At 32.6% G+C, this 12,806-nt stretch overlaps 2 protein-coding genes across 4 annotated transcripts in view; one reads left to right on the top strand and one right to left on the bottom strand.

Moving 5' to 3' along the window:
- LOC143921200 (voltage-dependent T-type calcium channel subunit alpha-1G-like) overlaps nt 1-3,800 on the top strand; it is a 182,652-nt gene extending 178,852 nt beyond the window's left edge. The window contains exons 32-33 of the mRNA XM_077444390.1: nt 60-233; nt 1,351-3,800. Of these exons, the coding sequence (XP_077300516.1) occupies nt 60-233; nt 1,351-2,841 (1,665 nt within the window). The 3' untranslated portion in view covers nt 2,842-3,800. The remainder of the gene's footprint in view (nt 1-59; nt 234-1,350) is intronic.
- A 3,078-nt stretch (nt 3,801-6,878) lies between these two features.
- Nucleotides 6,879-11,894, bottom strand: LOC143921202 (luc7-like protein 3). 3 transcript variants are annotated; one of them, XM_077444393.1, is made up of 9 exons: nt 11,552-11,894; nt 10,811-11,006; nt 10,488-10,737; nt 10,272-10,409; nt 9,699-10,181; nt 9,532-9,614; nt 9,292-9,442; nt 8,453-8,564; nt 6,879-8,007 (listed from the first exon to the last, which is right to left on the bottom strand). In XM_077444393.1, the coding sequence occupies exons 1-7, from the start codon at nt 11,654-11,656 to the stop codon at nt 9,372-9,374; spliced, it is 1,326 nt and encodes a 441-aa protein (XP_077300519.1). In that variant the 5' UTR covers nt 11,657-11,894; the 3' UTR covers nt 6,879-8,007; nt 8,453-8,564; nt 9,292-9,371. The 3 variants fall into 3 exon arrangements, with proteins under 3 accessions (XP_077300519.1, XP_077300520.1, XP_077300518.1); XM_077444394.1 differs by lacking the exon at nt 8,453-8,564 and having other exon boundaries at nt 9,699-9,891; nt 9,973-10,181; XM_077444392.1 differs by lacking the exon at nt 8,453-8,564.
- Between the last annotated feature and the right edge of the window lie 912 nt (nt 11,895-12,806).

The raw sequence follows: 12,806 nt of genomic DNA, 5'->3' as shown, positions 1-12,806 counted from the left end.
CTATATGTTTATATATGTATGAAGAGTTGTTATTTAACATGTGATTTGTCATTTTAAAGGTGCTTATGAAACATTTGGAAGAGTCGCACAAGCAGATGGAGGATGAGATGGATATGGAAGTAGAACTTGAGAGGGAAATGGAAAGAGAACAAGATGATCAAGAGGATCAAGCACTTTGTCTCGCTCTTGAAATGGATGCCGCTGTGAATAGACCGATCGTACCTTTGAAGAAAGTGAGTATACACTATATGCATGTAGGTTCAAGTTTTCAGGAGCGATGGGCCTGGTTTCACCAATTCTCGTTAAACGAACTCTTCGTTTTTATATTTGAATATAATTTTTCATCAATTTAAATAAGATTAATAATTTTATGTTTATTACAGCTACATGCTATGTAATGAAACCAAAACCTTGAAAATTAATAATTCTATTTAAAATAATTAATTTGCATTTAATAAATATTGAATTAAAAGTTGAGATAAGTCGTAACATAGTAGAGATATTGGAAAATGTATCTGGAATGATTACTATGATTAGTACCGAGCCAACGAGGCAAGTATAGATACGGAGAGTTTATTTAACGAAAATTAAAAGAAAGTTTCATCAATTGTCGTTAACATAACACGTGGTAGGGTAAAATGAGACTCGTTGAACAGTTTACAGCATTGCTTATTTAATGGAGCGCCACAACAAACTAATGATTCGCCGCATTACATGTTACAAGATGAAAACTTAACCATTCTTCAAATGAAACATGCCAACCTAATCATTCATACATTCTAAGCTAGAAAATTAAATTCCATATGTATGTATGTATGTTATCGGTGCGCTTCGCTCTACCAATATCTACTTGCAATATCTCGAGACTCGTTTTCTCAACTTTTCGTCTGTTTGAACAGGAGTATGTATATTGTAAACAAAAATGTTTTTTGTATACATGTATGTAATATATGTATTTAATGTACGTGACATATTGTGATCATTCATAGATTTTTAAGTTTTTAACACACCTTTAAAATATTAAAAAAAACGTTTAAAAATAAATTCTTACTATATTTTTTTAATGGTTATGTTAAACATTTTCGTATATGTGTTTTGTGTATGTATGTACAAACTCAACAACGAAATACATCTAAAATGTTGGGAAAACGAGTCCTGAGATATAGCAAGTTGGTGGAACGAGGTAGACCCATAAGATCAAACTGTATTTCCAATGATGTTATATTTTTTGATTATTAGTATAAATATAATTTCACTTACTCAACCGGTGAAAATTTATTGAATAATGAATACATATTATGATATTGATAGACCTGTATAATTAATTAATATTTATATTTATGATTTCAGGTAAATTCTCTTCCCTCTGACTTCATCTATTCAGCACCCAGCGGACGAAATTCCCTTCAACTGTATGGTGGAAGTCCGCTCACTTCACGCAATGCACTGCGACGCATACAATACCACGGAACACGTCGACAAACACTACACGCTCCCCGGCTTACAGCAGCTCTGATTGCACGATCTCTTGACCATCCGAGAGGATTCCTATCGCACGAAACCTCAACAGAATCGTATCACAGCAGGCGACGACTCTCCAGAGACCATTCGATGGACTCGTACCAGATCAAACGTTTGCTGACGCGCGATTCCTCCACAGAATCGTATCATAATCGGAGAAGCCATCTTACAAGGGAATCCTCGACAGAATCGTACAATAGACGATTGAGGAAACGAATGGACTCGGTCACATCGGAGACGATGCCCGATAAGAACAATTCGGCTACTCATGTACTGTATGAAGAAGAGCCATGCTATATCGACGAGGACGATGAAAAGTGTGGCGAAAGGATATGCGTAATACCCGAAGTAGAAAAAGATTTACAACAAATTAAAGTTCAAAGTGAAGTAAACGAAGCGCCTACTTCAATTAAACGAGACGGTTCATTGTACAAAAGAAAGTATAAGAACGGAAGCTCGACGTGTGAAAATACTTGTCTGCTTAAGCCCGAACAGGAAAATGAAGTCAAAATCATCGCACCACCGACGACTAGCTTTTTAAACGTGCCTAAGAGTGGCAGACCAGCTCATAAAATGTATGGCAGTACTAAACATCTGTTTAAACAAACTGCCGTTGATGACGGCTTGGAAGAGTCAAGTTTATTACTACCGACAACTTCATTCGATCCTCAAGCCAAGACTAATTCATCGTTTTTACGAGTAGACATGCCTATGGAGTATAAACCAGCACAATTGAACAAATCTTCAATGCAAAATACGACGGATATTCAAATCCAATCATCAACAGAGACATCACCATCAACCATCAGCTTGAAGGATAACTGCTCCATATCTCAAATTTCCACTCCGAGTATTGTAGCCGTGACCGAGAGTGAATTCAGCAACCCGGAAATGACAGAAGAGGAAAGTATAAGGAAAGTTATAGCTGAAAGGCGCAAGATAGATATGATGAAACCGGATAACTTGTTTGCTTCGATGCCGCATAGTACCACGCAAGTCTTGATTGAAAGTTGCCAGTCGCCGAAGAACGAAGAACCTTCAAGGTTGAAGAACGACAGGCATTTGAGCGCCGACAGGATGTCCTCGGCTAACTTCAGCACCAGTGGTGAATCCGGTGAGTTTCTTCTTGGTCAACGCAGTTCCGAGTCTTACGAGGAAACGAGTGAAGAGCAAGGCAATACGAACAACAGCACTTCGACAGCTATCGTCGACAAAACGAACAGCATCAACGACGGAGACGATCTGGACTGTTTGATAGTAGTTTGCGAAGATAAAGACGGAGCTGGAGCCGAACGAAAGGGCGAACCGAGCCCGTCTTAGTCCGATACAGGCCGACTGCGACGCGATAAAAAAATTCGTTTCGATTCGTACGATACAAAATGTTTAGATTAAATAGTATTCCTAGAAAGTACTACGTTTCCAGTTTTACTTAGGATTTTGTTTAGATCATAGCAACGGTGTATTTATATATTAGTATAATATTCAAAGTTCAAAGCTGAAGCTCGATTTTATATGAGCTTTAAGTTTAAATTTGGAATATTATCAATGAAAAATGTTCATAGAACGTACTGTTTCCAGTTTGGCGTAAGGGATGTTTAAATTGGCAAACATTGTATATGCTAAAAATCTATAAGGGATGGATAGACTAGCCCTATTGCACTATATATACATAGAATATTGTAGTAATATATAGTTTTAGTCCATTACACTCTTAACAGTTTCTTAGTATGGAATAACAAGTTTGCCGGTTCAAATGCCTCATTAGAATTTTGTTTAGAACATAGCGGTATTGATGTTTGTTTGACGAAAAGGATTATTATTATTATTAATGTCGACAATTCCCCTGATATATCATTAAATGTTATAATAATACAATAACAGTCGGCCTCGTTGTTGTTAATTCACAAATGTGAGACATTGAGCTACGCACAATTAAACGAAAACAAAAGTGATACAAACTGCCGTGTTGTACATAAGTATAAAAAAATGAATCATGGTGCAATTTCTTTCGTAAGAATTATAATTTTGATATAAAAAAAATTTTGTGAAACATTCGAAAGTGCTTATTTGAGAACACTAAGTGAGAGTAATTATATCTTGAGAGAAAATTAACAAATCCACACATACATATACATACATATATACTATTACATAAAATAATACGGTTAAATGAATGTGTATAAATGTATTTGAATTTTTAGTTTGTTGTTAGTTCAAAAAATATATATATAAAATAAAACAAATGAAGATTAAACTTAAAAAGACTTCAACCTATTAGGAACAAAAAAAAATGTTATTAAAATATTGAAAAATAAACTGTTATATAAGCAATATAATCAATACGATAATTAATTAAGTATATGCATATATATTATATATACATATATAAATATTTATTCTATTACATATACGCATACATACAGGTCTTTGTGTAACGTTTGTATGTATGTGAGCGTGTTGTTTGTATTAAATAAATGGTATATGTATGTATGTATATTTTACAATTTTGAGATTTATTTTTGTAATACAGTTATAAATATTACTACTGTTTCTTTTCGTCTGTTACAAAAACTGTTTTAGATTTTCAAAAGATGTTCCGTCGTATAACAAAACGTTTCCCAAACTCTTTTCAATCTTTGGGGTTCAGACGTATTTCTGGAACTGGGAAGAGGTTTTTCAATAAAAGCCAAAGTTTTTCACATTGTCTTTCCTATTACCTTATTTATGCATTTTTAAAATCTATATGACACAGTTTGGGGAAACGTAAATGAAACATTATTTAATCAATCAAAAAGTTTTAGGGCAATTGATTAATAATAGCTTCTTCCACTTTTAGATTGTTGAAAATATCATAAAAAAAATAAAATGTCAGAATGGAATTGATAATTTTCCAAATTTTTCATATTACTTTTGTATTTTATTTGTGTATATGCGACGGTAAGTGGAATATTAATATACTAGGAATATATCTACTAACGGGAAATATTGTTTCAATTTCATTTCATTGTTCTCATATTCTCAGTACATACATACATCTATTTGAATTTACATCAGTTGTTTCCAAAAGGTTCCCGGTCAAGAAAGGGCTTGGGAGGTCATAGGATCTCCCACAGTATATTCTCCCTTAACTTATCTTGTGTTGTGTTGATAGCAGAATCATTCTCACCAAGCGGCGTGGGCAGTTCTATGACCTCCCAAGTCAACGATGGTTAGGCTGTCAAAATTTATTTTCAATTCAGATGAAAATCCCCTTTCAATACCTCAGCGATTACATAAATTCTTTTTAATTATATAAATTGGCTGTGAGTCTTTCTCTCGACTGTAATTAGGTTTCTAATCATCGAAGTTGACGCCTTATATTATTTGATTCTTCCTATATATATATTGTTTTTTTTATTCAATACATTGCTATAACACATAAAATTGTTTTTAAAAAATGTACACACACACATACAAACATTCACAGAATATATTTATTTTATACGAACGCCGATAGCCAAGACCAAGATTTGATTAAAGCATTGGTTTTATTTGATTAATAACTTATAACTTGCGAGGATTTGAAAGTTTAAATATTGTTAGAAATGTATTTGAACTAATTCAATATTTAATTTGTTTATAAAATACTTTATAACCCATCTTGTAGGGAGCAAAATTGAATGACAATCTCTATAAAAGTCGCCTTCTTCGACTACCTTTGAAAACAAAAACTAATTTTGGTAAAATGCCAGTCATACGTACATACATACATACATATATAGAATCATGTACTATAACTTTCAATGTATTTAAATTTTGATTTTAATATAGAACTGATGAAAATTGATAGATGACCACCGGTGATGTAAAATAAATCAGTTTAGTATTCTCTCTTCGTATATTTTTGGATATCTGGAAAATTATATTCTTGTAAATCTGTGATATGATAAAAATGTATGTTAAAAATTGTGTAATAACTTAGTTACTTTAAAAAAAAACTATTTTATTACTCTTATCTCCTGTGCCATTTTACTCTACACTTTCATAAAAAATTAATAATAAATGAAATAAAATGTTATATTTGAAATTATGTAAAAATGAATGCTGCGAAAGAGACAATATGCTTTTAGGGAATTAAAGACTTTCTTTCGATTCGATTTGAAACGACGTTTGATTTCACACAACTGGTTAAAAAAGATTTAAGACTTGCATGAATAAAAAGTGTCAATAACTAGTTTTAATAATTCATCCTCTCATGTAAAATATTCCCAATCTGTGCCTTTCCTTTTGAAAAAAAAAAAAACTTTATTCTCTAAATAAAAATTATATACTTGTAAAGATTAGAAGAGTACATAATATTTTGTTGTATAGATTAACTTCACTTTTTAACAATAATCCCTCCCCCAGATTATTACTATCGTGTTTAATAAATCTCAGATTGAACTTATGTAGCTCCAAACACTGCTGTTAAATTTATTATTATATTTATGGCCTATTAAATTGTTTCTTCATACCTTCATGTATAAAACTTGATACACATATGTATAATATATAAATGTTACGGTCAATGTAATAAATCCCGTTATTATTAATAAATATAACCTAAACCAACTTATCCCTTCCCAACCTGATTAATCTCACATTAACCGGTTATTATCAATAATAATCAATTCATCACATTCACCTTAACATATATATGTATATATATATGTATATATATATATATATATATATATATATATATATATATATATATATATATATATATATATATATATATATATATATATATATATATATATATATATATATATATATACATATACATATATATATATATATATATATATATATATATATATATATATATATATATATATATATATATATATATATATATATATATATATATATATATATATATATATATATATATATATATATATATATATATATATATATATATATATATATATATATATATATATATATATATATATATATATATATATATATATATATATATATATATATATATATATATATATACATATATATATATATATATATATATATATATATATATATATATATATATATATATATATATATATATATATATATACATATAAATTTATATACTTGTATATTCTGTGAAATTGTAACATTGCTTTGCTATCATAATATCACAATGTTTATTTATAATACTAATATGTATGTATATAAATTTTGTTCTTATTGACTTCTGAAAATGTAAGTCTTAAAACCAGTACAGACAATGTCTATTATTATTCAGTAATGTTAAGAATAACACTAGATTGGTTGATGATGACATATATATATTAAATAAAAAATATTATGAAAAAAAAGACGTGGATTAGATCGAACATATTTATTTATCATTTTAAATTTTTCTACATTTTACTTACAGTTAGAAAAATTGGAATAAATGGATAGATATTATGGCTAGGTTTCACAATAAAATGTCCAATAATGAAATCAACAAAAATTGGGATGAATACGAAAGTGCATGTTAAATCATTCCACAATTTGGGACAAATGAAATTTCAAGAAATGCATTTTTTTTTTTTTTATGTTTCACTAGTTAGCTCAATTTTACAATTTAGACACTTAATCAACATCACAATTGATTTTTGTCAACAAAATAAAAATATTTAATCACATAAATACCTTTACATGAAGATTTTTACTTCCACACAGTATTTATTTTGTAAAAAAACTGAATATAACTACAAAAAAAAATTGACACTAATTTTAAGATGGACATGGAGTATCTTTTTATTATTATTTACAATTAAATATCTTTCGTTGAAAAAAATTACATTTGGTAAAATCCTTATAATCTAAAGGAATTAAAACGAGTCTAATTTGAACACAAAACTGACAAAAAAAAAAATGCTCCATGTCTTTTCAACATATTTGAATAACATGAAACATCGAATTATAAAGAAAAAAAACTAAAATGATATTTTAGTGGCCCCCCTCATATTAATATTAATAAAAAATAAAGAAAAACTATAACGCCCATCGTCACCACAATCATCGTAAAACACTAATTCTAATTTACCTAAAAAAGCGCTTATGACAGAAAATATTGCTTCAATACACACTTAACGAATATAAGACTTACGAGAAAGGAAGTCATACGAGGAGTTGACGAATGAACGTAATAATTTTTCCCAAAAAATAAAAAAACAAAGGAAAAGTCGATAACACTGAAAGATTACACACAATGTAATTTTATTTTCATCAAGCGATCACCTTTGATAATCCGCTGAGGGTAGTGGTTGGTTGTAGATTTAGCCAGACGAGCGGCGAGTGCTGCGTTGCGGTCGTGAATTTGCCGTTTTTTTTTCCAATGAACAAATCTTCTATATATTATAGTATACCTCAAAAGCAGCCAGCGTCGGACTCGTCTCCCTCGCGATGATCGCCAACGAACTGGGATGAGGGTTAATCAAGGTAGGCTCACCTGGATTATGTCAACTGCAAAGGTCCACCAAACAACAGGTATAGTCAATAATTGCCACACCAAAGGTCGCCAGATCAGCATTAAAAAATAAATAAAATTCAAGACAATCGTACATTTAACAATAATAATAATATAAAATCATCAACCAGACGTCATAATTGACCACAGCCTCGAGTTTAAAAATATTCATTTGTGTTCTCATGAGGCAATGTCAATTTAAATATATATGCATATAAAATTTTACTTGACGTATCAATTATTCTATATAAAAAAATTTAATAACAATTTAAAAAAAAAACATATATACAGCCTCCGATAAATATGTGAGCGGCTTCGCAGGCGGCTGTCCAAAAAGGTCCAAAGAGGAAACAAATAAAAATAAAAAAAAAAACAGAAAAAAAGAAAAATAGAACACATTTCGCAGTTTTAATCTTATATTTCCTTGAATGAAATAAATACCTCAAAATCATGTCAAAAAAGTGAAGCAGGATAAGCAGCACCACACAATAAACCATTGAAGTTCAACACATTATGTTCCTGAAGTGCGTACAGATTATATGACAGCAACAAACTGGCAAATATATAAACTAATTTCGGATGCTATCACACACGACTGATAAAACCATTATAAATATTTAGAAAAAAAATAAAAACAAGAGATAAATTTTTAAATTACATCTTCAAACATAAACAGAAAACAATAATTCACCGTGCTTTCCCAACAATTCCGCTTCTAATATAGAAAAGAAACCGTAAAAACATTGTAATGCACGTTCAATCGATTGCAATGCTCTTACTGTAAAGATTGAATAGACAGACAGACACATTCAAAAATGTATTCAACACTCGCCCGTAATTAATGAATAAAATTAATACTTTTTGAAAGAAAAGGGGCGAGGCGGGGGGCGGGGCGGGGGGTCGGTAATCATTTCAATATTCTAAAAAAACATACAATAAATATCTCCTATACATGACAGGCATATAATTTTATTGATGGATATAGTATCACTAACCTGCAAGTGTGTTACACCCTAAAGGAAAAAAACGTTTTAAATTTCTCTCTTTCAAAACCAAAATCTGTACACGATAAAGCCTGCACACGGTCAGATCAACCTCTCATTGCGCCGTCTGCCAAATTCCTATTACACGTCTAAGCATATCTTCGTGAGAGAGAGAGAGAGAGCGGACGTCGACAGTACATATACGGTGTTACACCACACACACACTTAGGACTACAAGTTTTGGTCGTTGTGAATTGCCCTGTTCAAAAGGAAATTCGGAGCGATGTTGACACTTACCTGAACAAGATATTTTATTGTGTGATACCTCACAGGGCTCCTTAGTGACGGCGAAAACTGAAGGCGCCCCCGTGAAGAGATTAGCGGCCGCGCGAGCGACTACGTCTCCGACGTCCCTCGCGGTCTCTCGACCTCTCGCGTCCACCTCCGGCTTCAATCAATCCAATCAAACTTAATCAGACAAAATATTCACAACAAAAAAATATACGCAAATTATATACAACATCAATACCGTCCTACCTTTGTCTCGATCGTTCCGATGCTTTTTTTCCGTGTCGCGACTTTCGCGGGACCTGCTACTCCGTTTTTCATCTCGACTGGGTCTAAATTGTTGGAAATAAAAAATTTTAAGTAAAAAGTTCCATCTCGATAAGATAAGTCGCTCTTTTATTTTATATCCGACATACCTATGGCTTCGATTGTTTCTGTCCTTGTCTTTCTCTCGTTCACCTCGATCTCGTTCCCGTTCTTTGTCTCTTTCGGCATGATCTCTGTCACCGCGGTCTTTGTCCCCCCGATCTTTATCATTGCGCTCTCTTTCGCGAGGTTCCTTTTCCCGAGGTTCTTTCTCACGAGGTTCTTTCTCTCGAGGTTCTTTCTCTCGAGGTTCTTTCTCTCGAGGTTCTTTCTCACGAGGTTCCTTTTCGCCTCTATCCTTTTCATTGCGACCTACGTCGCTACGGTCCTTGTCGCTACGACTGCTTCTACGATCCCTGTCTCGATCGCGTTCCCGGTCACGATCCCTATCCCGATCCCTATCACGTTCCCTATCCTTTCCATACGCGCCTCTGGCTCTATCCCTCTCTTCATTACGGCGTTTTTCTTTCTCTATCCTATGTTTTTCTCTTTCCTCTGTTATTTCATCGAATGCCTCCCTCAATCGAAGATACCTAAAAAAAAAAAAACCATTTAAACAACTTATAAAACAATCCAATCAATTTAATTTAATTGTATGAAAAAAAAAAGTACAATTTACTAACCCAACATGTTGTTTTCCCATCAAGTGATCGTCAATCCGTTGCTGAGCGTCTCCGACAATGAGGAAAGCACCACACACGGTGCAAACTTCCATTTGCTTTTCTTGGGCAGCGGCTAATTCTGCTGTAACTGTCCAATGACTGAAATAAAAATTAAAGCAAAAATTAATATCCTGCAAACAATAAAGCAATATACAGACATATTTTTTAAATATATACCTATTCTCATTCTGTTTCTGCAATTGTTCTTTCTCGTCTTTTAACTGATCGCACAGCTTCATCAAGCCTTGCGCTTGATCAACGTCACCTCGAATTCCGGCTTGCTCTGCTTCCTCGACCAACTTTGCGATTTTTTCAGTGAGAAGTTTGATCTGTTCTTGATTTCGTTCAGATTGAGGCCCCGATATAACGCCGCTTTCAGACTTGGTATTCATTAGTTCCAGACGTTGCTTTCCCTTTTGAATTTTTCCTATACAACAAAATCAATGATAGAATAATAAACTTAAATAAAATCTAATCAACAAATTAAATTGAAACATTACTTTCAACGTCGCCGATCATATTTTGACAAAACCTCAGAAACTCGTCCTGATAGTAGGTCTTTTTGTAACTGATTTCAGCCTTCATATATAATTGCTTTACTTCATCGTCGTGAATCCTCGGACAACTACCCAGATCGGCTCTCGTATTCACGAACAAATCGTGTGGACAAAACTTCACCATGTAGTATTTACAATACTGGAAAAAATTAATTTTGGTTTTAGAACATATATAGATAGATTAGGAAATATTGATCAAACAAATAAACATAGTCAATTTGGCTAAAAATAAGCACATATTATATTTTCTCTATCTAAACACACTATATGTATAATCATTCTTTCAATATGTTGAGAAATTTTTCTTTCGTATAGCTTTTTTTTTCACATGTTTCCAATTATTTTTTGTAGGTTATTTTGTTAAATCCATATTGATACAAATTTATATGAAAAAATGAATGCTACTCTTTTGTTTATTTTTGAAAAATATCTACATTTAATTAATATCGAGTGATATACATGAATCGAAAATGTACGTGAAAATAAATCGGATTTCCACGGCATTGATAAATACGAATGTATGTTAGATGAAAGACGGTGATCGATAAATGGTCGTATAAAATAGCGCTAAGATCGCAAAATGGGGAATTTGACAGATCGGAAGTGGACACGTTTCCCAAACGCGCGATGACATGAAGGGAACGTGTTGGTGTTGGTGTTGGTGTAGGTGGTGGTGGAACTCACCTGCGGATCCTCCCAATTGAGCTTCTGCGTCTTCTCGTTGGGGTTGGTGTTCCGGTTGCGGCCCATCAGCTCGTCGAGGAGCTGCGCGGCTGCCAACACCGCCATCCTCGCGCTCTTCGATTACTCTCTGTTTCTCTACCGCTATCCTCGATGCTCGATGCTCGATGCTCGATGCTCGACGCCAGATGCCAATCGTCGATCGCCAACCAGCACTCGTCACCGAATAGTCGCCACTCACCGCTCAACGCCACCACTCGCCATTCGCCATTCGCCATCCACTATTCGCCAATGCGGCCCAGCGATGGCTATCGCACGCGTCATTGCCTTTTCGCCACCACGCACTATTATTTATTCAATAACAGTGCGTAGAAATGTGATAATTTACTCATTTATGTATATTCATAATCCGATATGTGATAGATTTAAGCAATACAAAATAAATTTTATTCCTATTCATTTTACTATTTAAGAACTATAATGCCTGTTCTTTACGTTGGTTAAATGTAACAAATGTGAGGGCGGTGCGTTTTGATTAATGGTGCTTACGGACTAAACCAACGACGATTTTGGGCCAACTTTTTTAATCAGCAGGATAAAACCAGTAGCGTACAAAATTTTGAAATAAAAATTAAATTAAAAAATTGAAATTAAATATCAAAATTAAGCTAAAGAGCGAGATTGAGCTAAAACTAGATCATTGTTGATGTTTTGAATTACAACAATGTTTTGAATGGCGACGATACGCATTTAAAACCAGAGAAATATTATAATTTCTCTGCGTACGAGTGAAAAAATATCTTGATATAATTTTTTAAAGTCGTCACAATATGTTTCTGTATTTCGACGTCGATGATCGATAAAAAAAAACAATTCATAAAAAAACGCGGTGTCGGTTGTCGGTGATTTGTCAAAGGGTTTTTTTTTCTTTCGTCGAAATAAAATTAATAATCACACATTATCCGATAAATTTTACCTCTGAAATGATTTAATTACTTGATTTATTTAGACGAGAGAAACAATTGAAGAATAAAAAGATCCGTTTGATGTGACCGACAACACCCCGGGTTAGCAAAAATCGTTGGATCACCCATACTAATACATGATATATTCTCAGTAGCTGTGCTTTATGGGGAAGTAAAAATAATAATTCTTTGATTTTTTTTTCGATCTTAGTGCGTATCTTCGTAAGTCAAAACTTCTTTAGTTGAGGATTACCTGTATGTGATTGTTGATGATCTAATTTAAGGTCAATCTC

This window comes from Arctopsyche grandis, chromosome 13, assembly GCF_051622035.1.
Source record: "Arctopsyche grandis isolate Sample6627 chromosome 13, ASM5162203v2, whole genome shotgun sequence".
In the NCBI taxonomy this organism is placed as follows: domain Eukaryota; kingdom Metazoa; phylum Arthropoda; class Insecta; order Trichoptera; family Hydropsychidae; genus Arctopsyche; species Arctopsyche grandis.
This window is presented reverse-complemented; position numbering and strand designations above follow the sequence as displayed.

Bases quoted from the DNA above. Each gene is read 5' to 3' on its own strand.
- LOC143921202 (XM_077444393.1), bottom strand. From the start codon at position 11,656: ATGGCGGTGTTGGCAGCCGCGCAGCTCCTCGACGAGCTGATGGGCCGC. The intron at 10,410-10,487 runs GTATATATTTAA...TTTTTATTTCAG, and splicing joins CAGAAACAGAATGAGAATAG to TCATTGGACAGTTACAGCAG. The intron at 10,182-10,271 runs GTTAGTAAATTG...TTTTTTTTTTAG, and splicing joins ATGGGAAAACAACATGTTGG to GTATCTTCGATTGAGGGAGG.